Genomic DNA, 20,793 nt, shown 5'->3' on the forward strand with positions numbered 1-20,793 from the left:
ACTAAATGAAAAATGTATATAGAGCGTGTGGCCCAATGTGGTCAGTGGAGGGCAGCTATTATGACTGTCCAGAGCACGTTGAAAAATGACAATAAAATGGATGAGTATATATAATAAATTGCCTAATGGATTGCTATATGCTGACTTAATCCTGGTGTGTCTAGAAGGAAAGGCAATCAGCCATCTAAAGATCCTACTCTGTTCTCAGCTTGGCTGGTTTGTACTCAGGTAACTTTGCCAGTTGTCTAACCTCACTGACCTTCAGTTTCTCATCCTGAAATAAGAAAAATAGAAGTTATTTCCTTTCATGTGCTTTACACATATGAACTCACTGAATCCTCACCACTCTAGGAGGTAGGCACTATTTTGTACGACTTTGCAGAGGGGGAAATAGAGGTACAAAAAGGTTTTGCAGGATGCTCCAGGTCATACAGATGGTAGGTAAATATCAAAGTCAGACTTGATCTGTGTCTTATCCAGGGGGCTGTGCAAATGCAACGCTTCTCCCTGCCTTAGCAGGGCTTCTGTGAGGGCCCTGTGTGTATGGTAAAGTGCTAGGAGAAGGGCAAAGCATCATGCAAATAGGACCTGTGAAGATACCAGAACAGTATCTCTCATGAACATAAATACAGAAATCCTCAATAAAATATTATCCAAGTAGAATCCAACAATGTATAAAAAGAATTATATACTGCAGCCAAGTGAGCTTTAATTCCACGTATGCAAAGCTGGTTCAACATTCTAAAATCAAGTAATTGATTTATCACATTAACAGGATAAAGAAGAAAATCCTATAATTGTATCAATAGATACAGAAAAAGCATGTGACAAAATTTAACACCCACTCAGGAAAAAAACTAGAAATCGAGGGAAACTTATATAAGGAAAAAACACCAGACCTGTGGCCACTGTTGACCTCCTCGGGATCTTGGCTCCTCCCCTCTCCTGGTTTTATGCATGTGGCACTTGCCACTGTGTGAACTGGGAATTTTAAGCAGGTGCAGGGAGCGATGCATCCTGTTTGTATATAAGCTTGACATGTAAACTTTCTCCGCTGCTGATTTTGCTCCCATCGTAATGGATCGGGCGTCAATGAGTCCTTCCTCCTTGTGAGGTTTGTGAGTTTACAATCAGCATTTTCAGCAGCAGATATTTACTGAGAGGCTCCTGGGTCTGAGGCCGTGGACAAGGCAGGCCTTTAGAGCCCTTCGCTGGGATGTTTCCAAGTTGAGCCTGGGGGGTCAGCAGCGGTGAAGCCTCTGGGCGTTTGGGACTTGGTCAGTTTGTCCCTGAGCTGAGGGGAAACTCTTTAAGGACGATTTCTTGGGAGAAGTTCGTGGGACCAAGAGCTTCCTTCTCCTGCTCCAGAATCTCAAACTTCAGCTTTCACAAAATCATTTAAAAGAAAATTGAGCAGTGTCCACGTAAGCAAGGGAGAGAAGGTTTGATGAGCTTCTGTTGTTTTTGAGACTCTGTAAATCTCACAGGGAGGCTCACTGGAGACAAGTTGTTTTATCAAGCCACTCTACAGTGCAGCCAGCATGCTGTTTGATTGTGCAGGCTTGATGGATGAGCTTTTGGGTTTTGTTTCCTTCTATGCAGAACATTAACGAGAATTGTGACAATCATTTCTGAGGGGACTTTTTTCCCTCTGAGATCGTGCCTGGATTATAGATGACTGGAAGCTATTTGTGAATAATTGCAATGAGTTGCTTCATTATATTTCAAGTTTTAACTGATTGGAGATCTCCATTTGATTGCTGTAATTAAAGTTTTTACCCTTGGAACAAATCAGTTTGAGTGAAGTAGATTTTCCCTCCTCTTGGCTGTAGAACCCATTAGGAATTCAAACATACAGAGGAGGTTCGTATTTGAAATACCATAGTCTTTCATTCAGCGTTGAACTGCTTGTGCTTTTACAAATGTGGATTTCCTTTCGTTTTCTTTTTTGAATATATGGAGAAAAGTAATTAAGCCATCATTTTAATCCCCTGGAACATTTTATGTAATGCATAGGAATCTTGACGTGAAGTGCCACTGAAGGTAAAATCAATTTTTGAATGAATGGAATTCAAGGTGCATTTGTAATCAGCCTTAGCCTGGCCTGGATTTGGAGTAGAAGTGCTGTGGGGGCCATGCTTGCTGAGGTCTTAGCCTTCCTGGAGCTAAAGTACTGGATACGTGGCCATGTGGAATTTCCCACTCTTTCAAGAAACAGATCCATGAGCTGATTCTTCCTTTTTTTTTCCTGGGCTTCCATTTTCCTACTTGTTAAATGCATTGATTGGTCTTGATTGATTGGTCTTGATGGTTATTCAAACTCATCAGTATGTGAAACAGATACAAAATAGATCTCATGTTGAGACTGTGGGAGGAGGGGGTGGACAGATTCCCTCACTTCCTCACTCCCCCAAACCCAGACTCCTGGACCTGATACATCCAAGTTCAAATATCTAATAGCCTTTTTCCAATCCTACCTTTAGCTCAGCCTCTTCATGCTAATCGCTCTCCTCAAAGGTAGATGTGGGAATGACCTTATTATTTCATGTCTTCTTGATGAAAATAACATAGTCCTGTTACAATGCACTCTGAACTGTTTTATTTTTGGTCTTTCAGAGAAACTCATATAAATTCCTATTTCCCCCTCTTTGCATGCTTTGGGAGTATTTGTGATCATCAGCTTTTTGCATTATGAGGGAGTAAGTTCTTCATCAGTGGAGATACCAAGCATGGGCTGGCTTTTCAGTTGACAGGGTTTTAGAAGACAAATAATCTTAAATACTATTACGTGCAAAGCTCTAAAGTACCCCCACCCCCACCCTGAGACTTTAGATCTTTCTCTTGGTGGAGTGGCAAGTATCCAACCAAAGTTACTCCTGAATCTCTATGTACTTTGAAAAAACTGTGACCACAATCATTGGTTGCTAGGAAGGTAGTGACTTCCTCATTCCTAGAGATATTCAAGGCATATACTAGGCTGGACTTAATGGGGATGGTGTAAAGGGATTTGAACAGCGGAATTTATGGAGGGCCTTAAATAACCCTCCCAGCTCTGAGATGCTATGAATTTCCAGAAGATTAGGCAGAATGCATGAACTTTTACAATGTAGTTGTTTATTTTGCTGTCCTGTTTTGGAGCCTCAAGCCAGACAGATGTGGGGCCAAAAAAAAGAACAGACAGACAAAAACCAACCCTACTAGAGTTGAAGTCAGAGCATCTATTGTAGTCAGAGAGGTTATTTCTCAAATCTCACTTTACACTTCTCAATAGGATATTTGGATATTTTAATACTGGGAGAGGCCCTTAAGGAATCTCTTATATTGCGAAGGTGGGGAGAAGGGCTTGGGGTGTGGCTTGGTAAATGGTTAATACGATGGCAGCCTTTAGTGGGACCTCTGTTTATGGACTGGGTATTATTGAGGACAGGCATGAGGTGCTGGTCTGAAGTATTCACAGGGGAGCACCAGTAAAGGCACTGCAAGAGTGCTTGGCCAAGAGTCGGCGAAAGGGGAGGGCTCTCTGACCCCTCCTCCCCCGACAGCTGTCGAGATGGAGGCTTCTGAGGCATTTCTGCACAGACAGCCTCCTTTCTTGGGCTCCTTTCTAGCCAGACAGGCCTGGACCTGAGCTCTGTCTGCATCCTCTGTTTATCCTGAGCAGCCTGGCCTCCCCGGTCAGTTTCCCTCTTTAAACCAAGGTTAATATGATCTCCTCTTAAGGTTGTGATGATGACTAAATGAATTATCAAATGTAAAAGACACATAGTGGGTATTCAGTAAGTGTTCCACCCACTCCCCCATCTCTTCTCTGCTTGTCGAAATCTTACTCCTCGTTTAAGATGCTAATCTTCCCTCCTCTGAGACGCTTTTCTTGACCGCTCTGTTCCCATGTAAGTTGTTCTTTCCTCAACTGGCCCAGTGTCCCAGGTTCCCCCGCACGATAGACCTTCTCATATGGTGCTCGTAATGGTGTGGGCAGCTGCCTTCCCAGCCACGCGGGACCGTCTCCAGGGTAAGGACCCTGCTGCATTTATCTCTGTATTCTCGAGCTCAGCACAGTGCCTGCAACCTACCAGGGGCTCCATATACTTATTTTTTTCTTAAAGCAGGAAGAAAATTTATTGAGAACACACGTGAGAGGACGTGGGCACTCTTGCACAGACAGAGGTGAGAAAGGCAAGAGGCGAGAGGCAACGTGGAGCCGTTTGTTTTTATAGCCCAGCTTTACATACGCCCCCTCCCTTCTCTCCAGGGCAGCGTCTGGTGGTAAATAGCACATTTGGGTGGGTCTGTGGCTCCGCCTTTCTCCGTAGATGACTCATTCAGGTGGGGCTCATGGGGCTTCAGATGGGTTGGCCGCCCCAGGGTGTCTGCGGGGACATTGTCCTCCTGACCTTGAGTAACTGTCCTTGTTCAAGGGCTTCTCTCCCCTTTCCAGTCCCCGGGCTAGCCTGCCTCAACTTCCCCCTCAGAGAGATCCCACCCCTTGATCTTTTTTTTTTTTTTTTAACTTTTTCAATTGTATAATATATATACAAAGCAAAGAAATAAAAAAGCAATGGTTTTTAAAGCATTCTTCAAAAAGTGGTTACAAGACAGATCCAGAGTTTGTCATGGGCTATCATATGATCCTTTCAGAATTTTCCTTCTAGCTGCTCCAGAATATAGGAGGCTAGAGGGCTTAAATACTTTTTTATCATCACAGTTGAATTTTTTTCCTTCTTTTTTGAGAACAATAACACATATACAAAAAAGCTATAAATTTCAAAGCATAACATCAGAATTAGTTGTGGAACATATTTCAAACTTTCACATGGGTTACAATTTCGCAATTTGAGGTTTTTACTTTGAGCTGCTCTAAAATACTGGAGAATAAAAGAGATATCAATTTAATGATTCAGCATTTTCATATTCATTTGGTAAGTCCTATCTTCTTATAATTCCACCATCACCTTTGATCTTTCCATACCTCTCTTTGGGGTTGTTTGGGCTATGGCAAATCTAAATTTTTGATATTGGAAGGATCTGTCACTAATATGGGGTAGGGAGATGAAACTATCTGATGTTCTGGAGAGGCTGGGCTAGGTTTCAGGACTTATCGGGACCAGGGACCCATTTGGAGGTTGTAGGTTTCTGGAAAGTTACTCTAGTGCCTGGAACCCTTGTGGAATCTTATATATTGCCCTAGGTGTTCTTTAGGATTGGCTGGAATGGTCCTGCCTGGGGGCTGGCAGGTGATGATAGGTAGCAAGGTCTACCTGAAGCTTGCAAAGAGCAACCTCCAGAGTAGCCTCACGACTCTATTTAAACTCTCTCTGCCACTGACACTTTATTAATTACACTTCTTTCCCCACTTTTGGTCAGGATGTAGTTGTTGATCCCATGGTACCAGGTCCAGAGTCATCCCTGGGAGTCATCTCCCACGTCGCCAGGGAGCCTTTCACCCCTGAATGTCACGTCCCATGTAGTGGGGAGGGCAATAATTTCACTTGCAGAGTTGGGCTTAGAGAGATTGAGGACACATCTGAGCAACAACAGAGGTCCTCCAGAAGTAACTCTTATGCATGCCTATAGGCAGTCTAAGCTTCTCTACTATCTACATAAGCTTCACAAGAGTAAACCTCAAGATCGAGGGCATGGCCTCTTAATTTGGGTGTCCCTAAAGTTTGACACAGTATCAGGGGACTCCCTGATGGTAAGGTTTAATAGTTCATAGTCTTTCTCCCCTCTCACCCCCTAATCTTAAAGGTAGCTGAGGGATGAGGGTCTGTCTTCTGTAGCTGCTTCTTGCTTGTCAGGGGGTGTAGGCCTTGCTGACGGGCTGTAGAACTTTTTGGGAATCTCATTTAGGTCAAGAGGGATGGAGACCAGGGGGCGGTTTTAATGGCTAAAATCCCTCACATCTACATTGGTTTGGTGTGAAAGGCTTCTAGTATGGATGAAATAAAGTTGGTGAGAAGTTTAAAAATGCAAGGCCGATTAATAGCAATTGGAGGATAGAAGCGACCAGGCCTAGGAGAGGCATTAGCCAGGTGAGACTGGGGAAGAGGGAAGAAAATAACCATTCTTCAAGTACTAGACTCAATTGGGCTGGGAAGCTCATTTCTGCTTAACTAGGGAATAAGAGGGTGCATGTGGCAAGTTCAGGGGTACAGGAGGCAAGTTCAGGGGTACAGGAATGAGGTTTAGAGGGGACTTGATTGTTCGGGCTGTGGCTTTGGCTGCCATGTCGGCCCACTTATTTTTTGAGAGATATTAGTATCATTTCTCTGATGGCTAGGGCAGGGAAGCACCACTATTTCCACGTACTTTTGTTGAATGACCACTTAAGGGACTGGTGGTAGAGAAATCCTCAACTGATAACAGATATTTAGACATAAGAAAGAGAAAGAGGAGACTGCATCAGAGAAGGGAGTGATTTTAAGGGTAGAAATGGATAGAAATCAAGACTGGGTTAAGTAGAACTGATCACCATTTAGCAGGGCACAAATGGTTTACCAGGCCCCAGAGTGAATGCTTTTCTCTTTCTTCCAAGCTCCACGGTGAATATTAGCGCAAAGCTCAGCAACTGACATTTTAGATTATTCTTTTTTGTCTGTGCTTTCAGTCTTGGAACGGCCTTAAATCCTTTCTTTCTGATATGATACATTTTAAAATAGGATCAAAGAACCACCACTGAGCTCTTGTGGTGCTTTCTATCATTATGCTTCACCTGTCCGTCTGTCTATCCATCCATACAGCTCTCACTGAGCCCAGATGGCGCTGTGCTGGATGCTGAGGACACAGATATAAACGCAGCATGGTTTCTGCTTTCAAAAGCAGAATCTAATAGAGGAGGGGGATGATTTTTCAAGTAACCATTATAACCCTGTGATAAGTGCTATAACAGAGATGGAATGAAGTCCAGGAGTCTGGAGGAATGAGTGGCTTGTTCATCCTTCCCAAACTGGAGAATACTGTCATAGTGGACATGGGCATGAAAGAAAGATTTGGAGGTTGTCAGGGGGAGATGGGGGAAGTCCCATACTTTTCATGGAGAGTGAGAAGTTTCAAAGGCAAGGGAGTAGGATGAGTTCAGGGAGGAGCTGTCCAGTGCCTGGAGGGTGGGGTTTTGGGTGGGCTTGGGCTCTACTGTAGAGAGTCCTACGTTCACAGAATGTTGATCCTGTTTTTTTTTTTAACATTTAACATGTGTGGGATATAGCACTTCAGTGTTTACAAACAGAAGTTTGCCTCTATTGTATCATTTAATCTTCACCACAGCCCCATGGGAGAGGCATGTATCTCCCATTTTATAGATAAGGAAACTGAGGAACAGATGTAAGTGTCAGGGATTTGCACAAGGGTGCGTAATTAGAGAGTGGTTGAGCTGATTTATGAAGACAGGATGTTTGATCCCTAAATCTATGCTTTTAAAAATTTAAGCTTTTAATTGAAGCATAATGCATACACAGGAAAACACACACACACACACACATTGTTATGTGTATGACTTGAAAATTTTTCACAAAACGAATATTTCCATGTTACAACCATCCAGATCAGAATATATAACAATACCAGAATTATAGACGCCTCTTCATGTTCCTCGCTAGCCGCCACTCCTCTACAAAGATAATCACTGTTCTAACATCCACAGCCTTCGACTTGATTTACCTGTTTTTGAGCTGCATTTAAGTGGAACCACACACAATGTATTCTTGTGACTGGCTTCTTTTGCTCAACATGATATTGAGATTTTTCCCCTTTGGTTGTGCATAGCAATAGTTCATCCTTTCACATTTGTGTAAAGGATTCCGTTACGTGTAGGTGCCATAATTTACCAATTCTACTATTAATGGATATTTGGATTGTTTCCATATTTTACTATTGTTAATATGTTGCCGTGATTGTTCTTGTCCATATCCTTTTGTGTTTATATGTATGCATTTCTGTTGGGCATATTCATAGAAATGAAATCCTTGAGACACTGGGTATGTGCACATTTGGTATTAGTAGAAACTGGAAAACTCCAAAGAGGCTGCACCCACGCACGTTCCCACCGTCAGTGTATGAGCATTCCTGGATCCAGCATCCTTGTCAACACTTAGCATTGTCTGTCGTAGTAATTTTAGGCATTCTGGTGGTGATGGTGGCTTCTGATTAGGCCTTTCCTTGGAGGCTAAAGAGGTTGAATACATTTTTAAGTTTGTTTGTTTTTGCCCTTTGGATATCTCTATTGTGAAGAATTTGTTCAAAGTTCTTGTCCATTTTTCTATCAGCCTGTCTATGCGGGAGTTTCTGATGCATTTTGAATATTAGTCCTTTATCAGTTGTACGTATTTTAAGTATTTTGTCCATTCTGTAACTAATATGTTCATTTGCTTAGTGATATCTGTTGATGAACAAGTTCAATGTATCAATCTCTTCCATTATAGCTAATGTATTTTGTGCCTATTACAAGGTTATGGAGGTATCTCCCATGTTTTCTACAATCCATCTGGAATTAACTTTTGCATATGGTAAGAGGTAGGGGTCAAAACGTAATTATTTTCCATATGGATAGCCCACTTAGGCAGCATCAATTGTTGAAAGATTGAAAAGTGTCATCTTTGTCATAAACTAGGTGACAGTGTTTATCTGCACTCTCTTTTCTGTTCCATTGGTCTATTTGTCTGTCCTTGCATAATACCCCACAGTCTTACTTTATATAGATTTCCCTTTTAGGGGAAGTCCAACACTTTGTAAATCTTCTTCAAGATTTTTATATAAATTTTAAAATCAGATGGTCAGTTTTTACAAAAAAAAATCTGTTGAGATTTTATTTGGTTTGAATTGAATCTCCAAATCAATTTGATGAAATATGACAGATTTCTAATATTGCATTTTCCAATCATGAACATGGTGTGGTCCTCCTCTTATGTTATTTCGTATTTTAATTGTAAGATCTTGCACATGTCTCTTAGACTCATTTCCTAAGTTTTTCATCTTTATGATGCTATTATAACATAACTTATTTACAATTATAATTCCTAATTCTTTGTTTTCAGTATGGAGAGGTACAATTGATTTTTGTATACAACTTTTTTTCCCTGTAGGTCCCTTGGTAAATTCACTTTTTAAATCAACAGTCAACCTTTATTGCACTGGTGAGGCTCTCCGGCACAATGCTCAATAGCAGGGGTGATGGCAAACATCCTTGACTCCTCTTTTTTTAAAAGAAATTTCTGGGAAATCTTTTCAGTATTTACTCCTGAGTATGATATTGACTCTAGGGTTTTTTTTAGACGTTTTTTATCAGATTAGGGAAATTCTCTGCCCCTCTTTAGTTTGTAAATATGGCTACAGAATGGAGGACAGAGTGCAGGAAGGAGAATGGAAGCAGAGAGACCAGCTCAGTGTTCTAAGCTCCATCAGGAGCCGCGAGCTGAGCGCGAGCTGAGACGGGGTGCAGGCGAGAGATGCCCCAGGATCTTTATTTCATCTGTGGTTCTTTCTCGATCCCTGCTCATCTCATAGAAGTCTCAAAAGAGAAAAGAGCACTAAAAGTTCCCAGTGTTCTCTTTCCATGGGTTTCCCACACAGTGTTCTTTGTGAGTTTCATAGATGTTTTATATAAAGACCTCTGCGGTGAAATCCATTTGGGAAAATCGACATACTTTTCCAGAGTCACAATGGGCATCGGCATATTCAAGCATATTCAAGGCTCAGCATATTCTGAATGAATATGTGCCTGAATAAGGCACTCAGCATATTCAAGGCTCTGAGAGTCCTACTGTAAAAGTAGCTATTAAACTGAATATTTTAATTAACCCTCCTATCTTCAATGCCCATGACACCAAATGAGATTCAGAGGAATTTCATAGATCCTCTCTTTAGCAATTATGGAATTTAATGATTTTTGTATGCAACAAAATCTGTTATATGTCAGTGTACTGGTGTCCTGGATGTAACCGTACACCTCCCTTCCCCATAGATTCAACAACCATTGAGGAATAGACCTAAGCATTAAACAGAGGTGGAAATCATCACTTTTATTGTGGGTAAAGTTAGAATGGAGGAAGCTGTATGAAACAGAGTCCAGATTGATTTTCAAATACTTCACTGTGAATCAGCTAGACCCACCCACCCAGTTGCAGACAGGAGAAGCCCTGCTTCGATGACTTACTTTCACTTGGCAGTAGGAGCAAAGGGTAGAATACAAATGCTCTGTGGGCAGGTTGGCACGAAGAAGGTAAGGCCATATCGGAGTAGGAGCCTTGAACCTGAACTCCACCCAAGAGAAAAAATACCAACCAACAGATGCCATAATCTCACCATCCCACCAAGAGATAATCAAGAAATATATGGGAGAAGGAGGGTTTGGGGAGTGAGGAGAGGAAGGAAGCCTAAAAAGGTTGGGAGTTTGGAGACTTGCTTATGCTGGGATTGAGGGAAAGGGTACTGCTTATTCCACTTGTTGGGAAGATGCCTATCATCAGTGTTTGGCTTAAAGGCTGATAAGAGGACCTTGCTTCCTTGGTGTTTAGGAGATCAGGGCTCTGATTAGCTAGGATATAAAGAAGATGGAATAGGACACAATGAACCATCTTATCAGGGGCCCAGGCGAGAGAAAGCTTTGGGGCAGCAGAGATCCAGCCACCTTCACTGTGCTGGGTCATTGTCTCACCTGCCACTATTTGCCTCGTTGTTTTCCTTGCTCTCTAACTAGGAGTCATGAGTCATGTGCTGAGCTTAGCTATAGAGGAAGAGGAGCAAGAGTGGATGGTGCCCCCAAACCTTGGACAATGGCAACAGTAGGAGGCATTGTTGAGGGTGCCACGGGGTGAGACAGAAGCATGCAAGGAAAAAGCTTCCATTTTCCTGGGGCAACACCCTCCAACCACCTCACCTTGGAACATTTGGCAAAGATCTCAGCAGGGTTGTCAGAAGCTGGCTAAAGCAGGACTGGATCTGCATGATGTGGCTTCAAATTGTTCTTCAGTCTTTGTTGGTTCAGAGAAACTATGGGAGGAGGGATTAGTAAATTAGAATTCTTGGAGGTGCATTTCCTAGGCTTGGCTGACTCTTGCAATATCAAGTTTCCCAACAATAGTTGGTGACATTTGAATCTTATTATGATGGCCGGAATACAAAATGAGGACCTAGAAGAGAAGCAGCCATTCACCATTTCAGTGAGGCTAGAGACTCCAAATCACAGCATACAAGAACAAATTGGCTCCCCTGAGATGGGGAGGAACTACCCGATCTGTTTAGCCTATTAGCATTGCCTGGGACATTTTGGACCCAACAGGGGACTGCTTTTTCTCTCTCAACCTGAAATGCTCCAACTTTGGGCTGATCCTAAGCCTAAGAAGAAGAGGCAGCCAACTCTGTGGGCGAACTGCAGGGATGGGGATTGAGTGGGAGCAGAGTGGAGGTTGGGTTACAAAGTCCAGCTTGCTCAAAAATATCTACCAACTGTTCTGAATTTCCTAAACTTCATTGCTCCTTTGGTTTCGAAATTATCTTTTAAATTTCTTTTTCAAAATAGAAACCTTTGTTTTGAGAAGGCAACACTGATGATTAGTTAACACAGGGGTCTGCAACCCTGTTTGAAATGAGAATCACTTAGGGAGTTCTAGAAATTGCTGAGACATCACTGACCGACAGAATTAGCATTTCTGGGATGGGATCTAGACATGATGTGTGGGACATTTTTAGAAAGCTTCCTCATATGATTCTGATGGGCAGCCAAGGCTGGACACAAAACTTACAAGTTTTATAGGAAGAACATAGGGAGAAAGCAAGAAAAATTTCAGAGCATTGACAAGGTGGAATGTTACATCGTTTTTTATATTTAACAATCTTTTATCAAAGCCCACATTACAGCTGTTTATATATTTAATGGTTTGCCTTTAATGAATGTATCCCAGTGTTAGGAGTAAGATGAGTACATTGGTGGGATATGCCCACAAAATAGTTTCCTAGCAGGCCACTGGGGTTTTATATAAAACTCTTGGATAACCTTAGAATGTGCTAACATTTGGAATGGATTTTTTTTTCAAGATGGACTTGATGGCATGCAAACAAATTTTTTTGATAAAGGATTTTAATTAAAAATATATTGAATATGATTTAATTTTTTAAGTAGCTGAAAGTTTTCATAAACATAAATTTGCATATCAGACCATTTTTTTTCCCTACTGGGTATTGTGGCTTGGGTTTGGAAGGTAAGGTGCACACGTAATCTGTATCTTATAGTCCTCATAGGTGGGGATGAAACAGCAGAGGCCAGTACTGGACACTCCATTAGCAGAATTAACTTACTATTTGGCCCATTGGCCTGAGCTGCTTCTAGTCTGCCCTGGAGGTAGAAAAGGTGATTCCAGAAAGGAAATCTGGTGACATGAGTGGGAGACCGGCTGTGGGCCATTTCTTTATCTGGCTCCACTGAGCCCTGGATGTGACATCAAATTAGCTATTTGTAGAACTCTTTGCAGTTTAGCATGAGGACTAAATGAGGGCTTGATATTATATCCCAGTGGGGAAAGCAGTTAACCTTATTGCCACTTCGCAAAGAAGAAAAAGCTGAAGCTCAGAGAAGTCAGGTGGCCAGCCCCCAGTGGCATGGTTTGAAAGTGGTCTGGATGAGGCCCAAATTCCAGCTGTCCAGCTCCTCTTTCTGTGTGTCCCCCTGGCATCTCAGGACCCATGGCTCCACACGGGACCACCTTAAACTGATGTGCTGCAGCAAATCTAATGCATGCCGTGTTCAATGTTCTTATCATTTGGATACAGATATCAGAGCTATGGTAGCTTTCATCCTGAGGAGACCAGGTTGGTATGTGGGTTTCCGTGTGTCTTTTGCCTTATCCTGGGGTGGCCCTGGGAAGAGAGTAAATAGATCCTAAACCAGAGAACCTGGAGGAGTACCCGAGCTGGCATTCTCAGCAAACTGGAGAAGGGTTTGCGTGATACCTGCTGCCTGGGAGACTTACCAGGGAAGTCCCCCCAATGTACTGGCAGATGCCAATCTGCTCGTTGGAAACATCTGACCACCTCTCATTTGTAAAATGGAGATAATGTTAGCATTTACCTCGTGGGTGCTGTGAGGATCCTAAGAGAGAATGCATGTAAAACAGGGTTCCAGCACATAGTGAGTGCTCTACAGTTGTGTAAAAATATTTCAACTCACTCAGGGGACTGTTGTAGCACATTTCCTTGTCATCAACAGTGTAATAGTTTTAGACTTTATAAGTGTTATTCCATATTTTAACCTCGTTCCGTGAATTGGGTAAGAAATGTCCTTGTGTCACAAGTGAAGAAACCTGCTCATCTGAGTAAAATATCCTGGGTCTGGGTCCCCCGGAGCTGAGTCTTGTGTCACCCGTTGACTCTCTGCTGTCCAGTCTGTCCATGGCCTGGCCATGGCCCCATGTCGCGGGGCATGGGGGAGAAACGGATTTTATGAAGAAGCCTTTTCATCCTGGGTGCCGAGCTGGGAGTGCCCCTGAGCACTGACTCACAGTTCCAGGCAAACAACCTTGTGTGCTTGTGAAACAAACACCCACCGCCCAAGAGGGCTGAGCTGATTGTAAATCCTTTGGGTGCTACTGGAAAGTTTATTGGCTTACTCTTTGGAAGGGTCTAAGCTATGCCCAGACCAGGCCTTCTGAGCCCTGACTCTGCCTGGATCAAATCATTCAGAATCCCTGAAGATGGGACCTGGACGCCAGTCCTTTTTAAGCTCCCTTGGGGGCCGTAGTATGCAGCCAGGCTCCAGAACTCTGAGTTTCAGAGGAGCAGGTGTGCCTCTTTCTAAGAGGTGGGGCATGTGTCTCTCCTCTCCAGCTCACAGCAGCAACTTTGGCCATACCCCATCCTCTCAGTCACTAGTGTTCTTATGGGGTGAATTTGGAGTGCTTGGCCCCTCCACCATGAGGATGCCAGCTTCCTAAAGGAAAGTTGCATCTTTCTGGGAGATTTTGTCATTATTAGTAGCAACTTCTATTTGTGGATATGGAAGTAACTCGGCCTTTTCAGATAGCCGTTGCGCATCTGCAGAGCTTGTTTTGGGGACCATCAGATTCTGCCTCTTGAAAGTGCTCATGGTGCTGAGCGCTTGGGGACAGCAAACCCTGACCCAGGGTTTGGTAGCTTCTGGCCTCTGTCCTATGATTCCTCTGCTGAATTCCTTTGAAAACAGGATAGCAGGAGCTGGGGCTGAAAGTTCCCTTTTGGACATTTTGGAAAGGGAGAATGCCCTTTGTGCATCCCGGAGCTTCCTGGGGGACTTAGGATGATATTCTTACCGTAGGAGGATGATGAGTCATGAGGAATAAATGCTGCCTCTGGGGAGGATCCTGGGAACTTATTTTCCATATGCCAGACATTGTCTCAGGTGCTTCAATTCCTTTATCTCATTTTACTCTCACTACAACTCTGTAAAGCAGATACTGGGTTATTATCGCCACTATACCCATGAGGAAACTGAGGCTCAGCAAGAGACCACGCCTTGCCCGAGGAGCCACGAGTCCGATCCAAGCCTGTGTGGTGGGGTTCCCCTCGGCCAGCCTCCCTTCTTGTGCTTGTCACCTCCCTCACATCCTCTACTGGGGTCCTCGGGCCTCTGCTGGCACACTCCCGGGAACAGGGAACTCACCACCTCCCAGTGGGGCCCATCCCATCACTCACACAGCCCCTCAATTCTTCATTCTGATCAAGACAGAACATAAACAGAATGAAGGATAAATAAGTAAATAAATGATTGAATGAACTGAGTGGACATCTGTCCCCTGGCTGCTTCCACTCATGGGTCCTAGTCCTAACCCTTAGAATATTAACAAGGATGACTAACATTTATTGAGCAATTACTATGGGCCAGGTACCATGCTGATTGCTTTGCACCTATCATCTCAACTTATCTTCCCAGGAAGTGCATAGGATCACCATTCTCGTTGTACAGATGGGGACCCCGAGGTTTAAAGTGGTTAAGTGACCTGTTCCAGGTGGACAGTGCTGGGATTAGAATGCAGGCGTCCTCACTGCAGAGTCCCTGTTCTTACCCACTGCACTACCTCACGAGGCCTAAATATGTGAGCAAAGAAGAAACCTTAAGTCCTTCCACTGCTCTTCACTGAAAAGGCTTCGAGCCTTTGCTGCGCCCTCCTCACTTCTCCAAAAACACATGTCCTTGTCCTCCTTCCCTTCCTCAAATGGGCCAGCCCCTGAGCCGGCCTGATGCAGGGCTTGGGACTGCCTCCGACCCATGTCCGTCTGTCCTTCCACACAGGATCTCCTGCCCCTCAACTCCAGAAAGGGGTTTCCTCGGGAGGCTGGCACGGGGTTGGGCATGCTCAGGCTGACTGCCAGAGTGGACGGAGGCCTTCTCCCGGGGTGAGAGGGAGGCTCAGAGTGGCTTCCTGCTCATGGCCAATGAGAAGAGCAGTTGACATGTGGGCATATACCGTGGGTCAGCTGAGCCGTGAGCTTGTAGTGTGTGGCTTCATTAAGTCCAAGGGCCTCCTGACCTTGGGAAAGATCTGGGAGCTAGCTGTGGCGAGCTCATTCCCTCTGCTTGGGGGAAACAGTAGACTCAGTACCGCCCACTGGCAACTATCAAATAGCACCATGTCCCAGCAATGGCTCTGCTTGCCCAGAGCTGTGCGACTGTAGAAACATTACCCACCCTCTCTGGGCCTTGGGTTCTCATCTGTAAGATAGGCATGAGAGGGGAGCTGTGATGATTAAATAAAGTCACCCTGTTGTGTGCTGACACAGTGCCTGGCGCAGGAGAGGTGAAGAGAGAAGTTAAATGTATTGTCATAGGATTTGTGTCACACCTCATTAAGTTTTCCTAGCTTCTGCAAAAGCTGAGCTGTCTGGAGAGCTTGGCGGATCCTCCTAACACTTGCCTTTTGACCCCGGTCCTGGGAGGGCCTGGAACCCTGTGCATGTGTCTGCACTTACTTCTCCCTGCTGTGGCTAAACAAGTCACCATTACTGTTTGCTTTTCTTTTTTCTTTCAGAAAGGGGATGTTTGGGCTGAAGCTGAAGAAGAAGAAGAAGAAAGCAGAGAAGGGGTTAATCCTAGCCAACAAGTCTGCACAAGGTGGGCTTTCCCGGGGGCCACGGCTCCCCTGGGCCTGAGCGAGTGGGCCCGCCCTTGGCAGAGTGGACCCTCCTTGCCCGAGAAGGACCGAGGCAGGAAATGTGCCCCTGCCGGTCCTCAGACACTGGGCCCTTCACAGGTGGAGGCCCGAAGCCACCTGCCCCTGGTCACTGGGTCAAACAGGGTGGGCTGGGGCCAGTGGCAAGGGCCACGGGGGAGCAGCGACAGGAGTCGGCTCTGGTTTGGGCTCTGACGTTCTCGGTGGCTCTGAGCCTCAGTTCCTCCCTCTGTCAGCTGGACCTGACATGGCTTGCTGGGCTGGCCACACACAGCCAGGGGAGGATCGAGCGACACCTTGAGAGGAAGAGCGAGGCTAGCGGCTGCCCCGCAGGAGGCCTTGCTGGACCCTGTGCGGACGGCGCCTCACTTTCTCCCGGGGCCTCCCGGGTTGGTGTCAGCTCAGTCTCTCCAGCGAGGGCACAGAGGCTCAGAGAGATGAAATCAAGGGTGGGCAGGGCCAGATGTATAATTTGAAGGGGCCAGTGCAGGATGAAAATGTGGGGACCCTTATTCAAAAATTATTAGGAATTTCGAGATGGGGATGGCAGAACCTGAAGCCAGTTGAGGGGTCCTTGCGTGGGCCCACCCCCGGCACCTGCCCAGGGCCACCGGCCGCGAAGTGGCCCTGACTGCGGAGGCGCGAGGCCCGGGGAGGAAGCCCAGGTGGCCCGAGAACCGACACCCTGAGGACGAAAGGCCCAGGGGACAGGGAGGGCCGTGCAGGCCAGGCCCAGCGTCAGACAGACGCCTGGTGCTTATCAACTCAAGTAGCATCAAGTGTGTGTGAGGGGACAGGTCTGGGCAGTCCCCTAGAGACTTGTCCTGCTGGAGACCAGGGATTGACTGTGACCCATGCAGGGTTAGTTTTCTAGACCTTTCACCTACACTAAAGTGGGGTCGGGGGTATGCTTTATCTTTGCCTCCCTCATCTGCTTGGGGAGACACCTTCACTGTGCCCCCTATTGCAGCGTCCTTGTGCCCCCTACCGCCACTCCTTGCCCTCAGGTAAAATCTCTTCCCACAGTAGAAAAGTTTAGAAGCTCATGCATGCTAAGCCGTTGACAACTAATAATGATTAGAACGGGAAGGGAGGGACATTACAATTTAAGTGTGGAAAAGGCTTAAAGCCATTTAGGTGTAGTTGTTTATTCAATCAAATTGAAGACATCAGGGAGTGGGTGGAAAAGGCTTCGGGGTCCTTTCTGGTGTCCTTGAAATGACGGCACAGGGGGATGCTGGGCTGAATAAGACCACATGGAAAATAATAATATTGCCACATTGCATAAGTTCCTGCTGCTTACTAACTTGATAGACATCATGTGCAACTCTGAAACCTGGATTCTGTCGCCCCCATTTTACAACTGAGGTTCAGAGAGGGTAGGCAGCTTGCCCAAAGCCACACAGCTAATAAGTGGAGAAGCTGGCTCCTGAGCCCACCTCAGTCTTGACCTGGGCTCTCCTCTCGTCTGGGCTGCTTCCAGCTAAGAGTCCTTACTGACAGCACAAGGGAGAAGAGGACAAACTGGTGGAGAAGAGAACAACCCGTCAACCACAGTCTTCTTCAGAAACATGGACTCCTGTGGCTCATTCCAATTCACGTCTCCAGCCCACAAAGCAAACAGAGCAAGGAGGAATCAGGCCCCTCCTAGAAAGCAAATAGCACCCAGCCTGCTGGCCAGGGGCGGGCCCTGTAGGAGAGTGACAAATCGAAGTTGCTAGAACAGGGGATACTTTGGCCTTTCCTTCTTGGTGTGGCCCGGGAGGCTAGGGATTTTCTGGGTGGAATATCTGGAGATTCTCAAAGTGTCTGGCTCTTTTATCTGTGTATTTTGAGTCACAGTAGCTATGTCTTCATTTCTTAACATTCCAGTTACCCTCAACCCATCCATCCATTAATTAGTTATCCCAACATATGTTTACTGGGTGCTTCCCAGGATCATTCATTCACTCGTTTATTTGTTTATTCAACAAATATTGGTGGAGTGTCTGCTAAGTGCCGGGTCCTGTGCTAGGTCCTGGGAGTATAAAGGCGGATGTTGGGCCATCGAGTGGGAGGGCAGTCTGGGTGGGACTCGTCTGCCGGCCCCTCCCACGCTGGTCTCCACCCACAGCCCGGCCCTGACCTCTGAGGACAGAGGGCCCAGGCTCCTCGCCCTCTGGCGTCAGGGCGGGCCTGGCCGCGTGGTGCCCTGGCAGGGGGGCCTGAGGGACAGAGAAGGGAGCGGTCAGACCCTGGGCAGGTGTGTTCCTCCTCGGAGAGCTGATGCAACACAACTTCCAGGCTCAGGTGGCTGCTCGCGCGCCTTGGTTTTGGTGGCCCAAGAGTGTAAGCGCCCCAGACACTGCACTCCCCGTGGAGGTTGCCCTGCAGCCGCACCTTTGTAAAAAGTCTCTTTGGAAATAAACGCTCCTCAAATCACCCTGTTCTGAATGTGCCGTCCGTTATCTGTGCGGCCCTGACAGGAGTCGCTTCCAAACGTGCACTTTTCACAAGCTGAGAAAAGTGCTGTAGAGAAAATCACCTGCTGAAATGGAGGTTGTCAGGGTGTCTCTTTTACTGGGGTCACACAGGGGGTCTCCGAGGAGGTAACATTTAAAAGTTCAAGCAGGAGAGGGAGTTGAGCAGGGTATGGCAGGGGAGAGATGCAGGGAAAGCAACATGCCAGGCAGGAGGGAGCTTGTCAGGGCAGCGGGATGGAGGGGCCTGCTGGCAGAGAGCTGGGGCCAGGAGAGCCAGGGGGCCTGGAACAGACAGAAAGCAGGGCGTTGTTAGCCAGCTGAGCTTCAGATTTATTCTGAGTGTAAAGGAAAGTCATTGAGGGGTTTTAAGAAGAGAAGGGATATGCCCCAGTTTGTATTTTTCAAAAGGGTGACTAGAGATGCTGTGTGTGGGGTGAGTGGATTGGAGAGAACACAATAGGAACTCAGTGAATGATGGAATGAATGAATGAATGAATGCTACTGAAGAAGCTGGCTGCTTTTCTGCCCCGGGGCCTGTCTCACCCTCCCCTTGGGGGAGAGGCTCCTGCTCGGTTAATTCCTCTCTCCTTAGCACCCAGCTGCGCACAGCTTTTGTCGTGTAGACATCGCAATCCCGCCTACTGAAAACCTTATCCTAGAGGCCCCTGAAAGTCAAGGCGGGGAGCAAGGATCCACTTCCTCCTGCCGAGTCCTGGGGCGCAGTTAGGGCCCAGGCACTCCTGTGGCTCTGCGGCATGGGCGCTGGGCTTGTCTTTTGTTTGCTGAATGAGCGAATGGTAAAAACAGAGTTCCGGTCACGCGATCCTCCTTCCCCTGAGCTCCTGGGACCTTAGCCCGTCTTATAATCGGGCACAGTTTTGCATGGCTTTCCAAGTAAAGTTAGAGAACCAACATATGCCACAGTGGGGAGGTATCTTAGAGATTATTCAGTTGACTGGTTTACCACTTGAGCCCCATGGAGTCTTGGGATTCTGAGAAATGGCCTCAGAGGTGCCTGAAGAAGCTGGCAGGGGGCCCCGGGGAGGCTCCTGCCACCGGTTCCACCCGTGACAAACAGGCCTGCTGTGAATAGACTTGGGTCACCTATTGAGGCTCAGTATGAAATTGCATTTATAAAAGGGCCGTGTTGCTTTAAAAAGTTTGAAGACCACTTTTATCATCCAGTTCTTTCATTTTATAGGTGAAGAAAACAATGCCAGGGAATTCTGGGTGACGTGCTCCAGTTGTCCAACACGGCTTGAGCCCTTCTGCCCCTCCCCCCTCCCCACACTCTTCCCCCCCACACACCCCTCCCCCTTTCCACACCCCTCCCCCCTCCCCACACCCACCATACCCGTGGGCCAGGCAGGCCCTGGGCTAGGGGCTTTAGAGATTTCGTTTCATTTGATTTTCATAGAAACCCTCTGGAATAAATAACATGGGCCTTGTTTATAGATGAAGAAAACAGGGCTCAGAGAAGTTACGTAACTTGCCCCTAGTCACAGAGCTAGAAAGTAGCAGGGCTGGGATTTAAACCCCAATTTTTTGGATTCACATCTTTGAGCTGCACTGTGAAAGCCTCTTATTGTTGTAGAAAGTTCCATCCACTCTTTAGTTTTTGCCAAACACTTGGTGGGAAAATGTTCTCAATCTTTGCCATATGTTGGAATCACTTGTGGGAATTTATAATTTCTTGCTATCCAGGCAGCATCCCAGATCCACTCAGTGAGAATCCCAGCAGGGAGAGGGGTGCTGGCGGCAGTGAACAGTGTTTCCTGTCCATTCATTTAAGTTTTATAAACACCTTGCTACTCAAAAGAGGTTCTTGCAGATGAGTAAAAAATATGGATAAAAAATATGGATAAAAAATAAACAAATAATAGGGGGGACAAATGGTAAAATAAAATGGATAGAGGGAAATACTAGTGGTCAATGAGAGGGAGGGGTTTCTTCTTTTTTCTTATTTCTTTTTTTTCTGGAGTGATGCAAATGTTCTAAAAAATGATCCTGGTGATGAATACACAACTATGTGATGATATTGTGAGCCACTGATTGTACATCATAGTTGGAATGTATGTGTGTGAAGATTTATCAATAAAAATATAAAACAAAAAAAAGAGATCCTCAAACCACCAGCCATAGCATCATCTGGTAGCTTGTTGTTAGAAATAAGAATCTAGGACCCCATCCCCAACCTAATG

At 45.8% G+C, this 20,793-nt stretch overlaps 1 protein-coding gene across 1 annotated transcript in view; it reads left to right on the plus strand.

The window, feature by feature from the left end:
• The window catches only part of FER1L6 (fer-1 like family member 6), a 178,839-nt gene that overhangs the window by 24,864 nt on the left and 133,182 nt on the right, over positions 1–20,793 (plus strand). Inside the window, exon 2 of the mRNA XM_077167599.1 lies at positions 15,990–16,072. Coding sequence (XP_077023714.1) covers positions 15,990–16,072 — 83 coding nt within the window. The remainder of the gene's footprint in view (positions 1–15,989; positions 16,073–20,793) is intronic.

Source organism: Tamandua tetradactyla, chromosome 6, assembly GCF_023851605.1.
Source record: "Tamandua tetradactyla isolate mTamTet1 chromosome 6, mTamTet1.pri, whole genome shotgun sequence".
Taxonomy (NCBI): Eukaryota; Metazoa; Chordata; class Mammalia; order Pilosa; family Myrmecophagidae; genus Tamandua; species Tamandua tetradactyla.